This window comes from Bufo bufo, chromosome 3, assembly GCF_905171765.1.
Source record: "Bufo bufo chromosome 3, aBufBuf1.1, whole genome shotgun sequence".
Lineage (NCBI taxonomy): Eukaryota > Metazoa > Chordata > Amphibia > Anura > Bufonidae > Bufo > Bufo bufo.
The window spans coordinates 425,338,118-425,342,598 of record NC_053391.1 but is presented as its reverse complement, the minus strand read 5'-3'; the positions used below and the strand labels follow the sequence as shown (position 1 = coordinate 425,342,598).

The 4,481-nt window shown below is 33.7% G+C and overlaps 1 protein-coding gene across 1 annotated transcript; it reads left to right on the top strand.

The window, feature by feature from the left end:
- Positions 1–228: 228 nt before the first annotated feature.
- LOC120995638 (toll-like receptor 8) lies at positions 229–4,043 on the top strand. The gene is made up of 2 exons (XM_040424982.1): positions 229–289; positions 394–4,043. The coding sequence occupies exon 2, from the start codon at positions 400–402 to the stop codon at positions 3,529–3,531; it is 3,132 nt and encodes a 1,043-aa protein (XP_040280916.1). The 5' UTR covers positions 229–289; positions 394–399; the 3' UTR covers positions 3,532–4,043.
- Positions 4,044–4,481: the final 438 nt, after the last annotated feature.

Here is a 4,481-nt window from a genome sequence, read left to right as displayed (position 1 = left end):
CAAACATGGAATGTTTTAAATCATGAGTTCAGAACATCACTAGTTATATGGGTGAAATATAGCTGACAGTTTCCTTTTAAAGACCATAGAATTTATAAGCAAATTGAGGGCAATAATTCCTACTGGTTTGCATAGCCTCTAGGTGTCAGTATATCACTAAGAATAGCATCCAAGAATTAAAAGGGAAATGAAACAAAACTGTGAATTGACTGACAAAAAAAGAAGACACAAACATTGTAGACACTGCCACAACACTGCTCTGAACATCTGAGACTCTAGAAGCACGAAAGTAAGTGGATATTATATATACTGAATGTATTGTTTTGCATTAGAAATAAGTCATTTATCATTTTATGATGTTGATTTTGTTTTGTATCTTGTGATTCTTTGCAGCACAAAATGTTCAGCATGAGGGTTAATCTGCCATCTGTTCTAATAATCTGCTATTCTCTTGGAACTTGTACAGCAAATCTGGATATCAAAACTCACCCATGTACAATTAAGGAAAAAAAAATATCAGTGGTAATTGATTGTAAGGCATGCAACTTAAAAACTGTTCCTTCACCGATCAACTACACAGCTAACTCTGCAGAGTTGCTGTTGTCCAAAAATCATATACATACAGTAAATAAAACTGCATTCTATAAATGGCCTAATTTAACAAAAGTGGATTTAAGTTTTAATGTCAATCAACACCGCAGAGAAATGTCTGCAAGCCTTCTAATTATAGACAATGAAGCATTTGTCAACCAAACCAAACTTGAGGCGTTGTTCATCGTTAGCAATAATTTGCATACAATACCAAGTGGACTGCCCATTTCATTACATACTCTAGATTTAGGGAATAATAATATTTTATCAATCAGCAGAAAAAGTTTCTCTGAAATAAAACGCCTGAAGTTACTGTATCTGGATCACAACTGTTACTATGGCAATAACTGTTCAGAAGAAGTGAATATTCAAGAAGGAGCATTTTTACAGTTACAAAATTTGACCACCTTGTCTCTATCATCTAATAACTTAAACAGAGTTCCTCTGGGACTACCTCCATCCTTAAGAGCACTTTATTTGAAGAACAATAATATAACCTCCATTGGAAAAGAAGACTTTATGGATCTAACTAACTTAAAAATACTTGATTTGAGTGGTAATTGTCCAAGATGCTTTAATGCTGCATTTTATTGCAAACCTTGTCCCGGACAGTCTTCACTAGACATACATCCCAATGCTTTTCAGTACCTTAAGAAACTGGTGAGTCTTAACCTTGGTAATTCTTCTCTGAAATCAGTTCCAAGAATGTGGTTTCAAACCCTAACACAACTGAAAGTTTTGAACTTAGAGAACAATTATCTGGTAACAGAAATGGCATCAGGTGATTTTTTACTTAGTTTATCTTCCCTGCAAAAACTTGATTTGTCTTTTAATTACGAGATAAGAACCTATTTCCGCAATTTGAATCTTTCAGAGAATTTTTCCAAATTAATATCTCTCCAAGAACTGCATGTGCAAGGTTATGTTTTTCAAATAATTACAAACACAACTTTTGCTCCATTACAGAAGATAAAAACATTGAATGTTATAAACTTTGGAACAAACTTCATTAGGCAAGTTAATTTAGATGTCTTTCATAATTTTCATAATTTAACAATGATATATTTATCTGAAAACAGAATTACTCCATTTATTGTAAGACCAAGGGAAGAGGAAAATTTTGGAAAAATTCCCAAAGTTTATAGACGCTCAATCCATGATGATGCCGCACACAATACAGTAGATAATCCAGTTGATTACCATTTAGAAAATGATAGGTGGTCTAATCAAATTATTGAACCCGTATGTATATCATATGGAAAAACTTTAGATCTTAGTTACAATCTCATGTTCTTTATTGCTGCAGAAGAATTTCGTTTGTTATCAGACATAGTATGTTTGAATTTGTCCCATAATAGCATCGATCAAGATTTAAATGGGACAGAATTTGTTTACATGCCAAATCTAACATACCTGGACTTGTCATATAATAAATTAGATTTTGATTCCTCCACAGCTTTTAAGGAACTGTCAAGACTACAGGTGTTAGACCTAAGTTACAATGCAAAGTACTTTATGGTTGAAGGTGTAACTCATAATTTGAATTTTATTAATAATATTCCCAGTCTAAAAGTGTTAAATATAAGTTGGAATAAAATTTCAACTTTAACTGAATATCATATTAACGAAAGTGGAGTAGAGGAATTGAGGTTTTCAGGCAACCTTTTGAATATCATGTGGGCAAAATGGAACCCACGTTATGAGGATATTTTTAAGAATTTTACTAGTCTAAAAATACTAGATATATCGTTCAATGATCTTAAACAAATTTCTAACAAAATTCTTCTTAATTTACCTCAAAGTCTAACAAAGCTCTACCTATGCAAAAACAAATTAGAGTTATGGCATTGGAAAACACTGATACACTTGAAAAATCTGAAATTGCTTGATCTTAGCCATAACAGAATAAAAGTGATAGAGTCTAATATGTACAAGTACACATCATCCTTGCAAAAACTTTCACTGCAGAATAATGTGATTTCCCAATTGTCACCTTCTTTGCTTTATAAAGCTACAAGCCTAACAAAACTTGATGTGAGCTACAACCATATCCAGACAATAAACAAATTAGTGTTTTTGTGGGGAAATGATAACTTTTTAAAAGTTCTGTGGTTGGAAGGAAACCCATTTGATTGTACATGTGAAATCATTGACTTTGTGCAATGGATCATGAAAAACAACGTTACCATTCCACGACTAGCCACTGATGTTACTTGTGCCACACCTAATAACTGGAAGAAGAGAGGGATTATAACTTTTGACATACAGACCTGTAATGTGGACATGATAGCAATGCTGCTGTTTCTAACATCATCACTGGTAATTATTCCACTAACCGCATTACCAATTGTGAAACATTTGTTTTATTGGGATGTGTGGTATATATACCACTGGTGCAAGGCAAGACTCAAACGCTTCAAAGTTCGTTCTTCAGGAAGCGTGTATGACGCATTCATCACATATGATGAGACAGATCCAGCTGTTACTGACTGGGTTTATAATGAATTGTGTCATCAGATTGAGAACAAGGGGAAAAAAAGCATACTTCTCTGCCTAGAAGAAAGAGACTGGGAGCCAGGAAAAGCTGTCATAGACAACATTGCACAAAGTATTAACCAAAGTAAAAAGACAATATTTGTTCTCACAAAAAAATACGTAAGAAGCGGAAAGTTCCGGACAGCTTTCTACCTGGCCATGCAAAAGCTGATGGATGAGAATATGGACGTAATTGTCATTGTACTGTTACAGCCTGTTCTACAAAATTCCCAGTACCTGAGACTCAGGAAGAAAATCTGTGCAAGCTCAATTTTAGAGTGGCCCACAAATCCACATGCAGAATATTTTTTTTGGCAAAAAATGAAAAATGTTTTATTGACAGAAAACAGTAGTAGGTACAATAATTTATATACCAATTCTGTCACAACTTGGCAACATGGATAAAAATAGTACATACAGTATGATTTAATATTTAATCATATTATTCATATGCACCATTATAAGTGCCTATTCTCATGGTGGGGACAAATTATAGCTTTGTGGAAAGGTAAATCCTATTAGATTGACTGGTAGTATATTACTGCCAAACAATAATGCTTTTGTATACTGAATATACCAAAGCGTTATTTGAACTATCAGAAGGCTGAAATGTGAGGTCCACTAGTGGGACTAAATAAATAATTAAAGGTTATCTGTCATCAAAGTCAACACTATCACATCAGGAACACTGTCTGGTAGGGCTGTCATTCATTGTGGCATTTAGAAGAAAAACTAATTCATAAAAAAAAAAATGCAAATTCAGCCTAGGCCATGAGGGTGTGCCCTAGCCATCTTAGTACTTTCACTCTGCTCGGAAAGAGACTATGGGGCAGTATTAAGACCAGCATTTTAGACACTGGTCTTAATGATCTATATCTAGTAGTGGATCCACCGTACTTATGAAGAGGCCTCCATTCACTGCTGTAGAACTTACTAATACAGGGAGTGCAGAATTATTAGGCAAGTTGTATTTTTGAGGATTAATTTTATTATTGAACAACAACCATGTTCTCAATGAACCCAAAAAACTCATTAATATCAAAGCTGAATATTTTTGGAAGTAGTTTTTAGTTTGTTTTTAGTTTTAGCTATTTAGGGGGATATCTGTGTGTGCAGGTGACTTACTGTGCATAATTATTAGGCAACTTAACAAAAAACAAATATATACCCATTTCAATTATTTATTTTTACCAGTGAAACTAATATAACATCTCAACATTCACAAATATACATTTCTGACATTCAAAAACAAAACAAAAACAAATCAGTGACCAATATAGCCACCTTTCTTTGCAAGGACACTCAAAAGCCTGCCATCCATGGATTCTGTCAGTGTTTTGATCTGTTCACCATCA

Coding starts and splice junctions, on each gene's coding strand:
- LOC120995638 (XM_040424982.1), top strand. CDS start 400: ATGTTCAGCATGAGGGTTAATCTGCCATCTGTTCTAATAATCTGCTAT.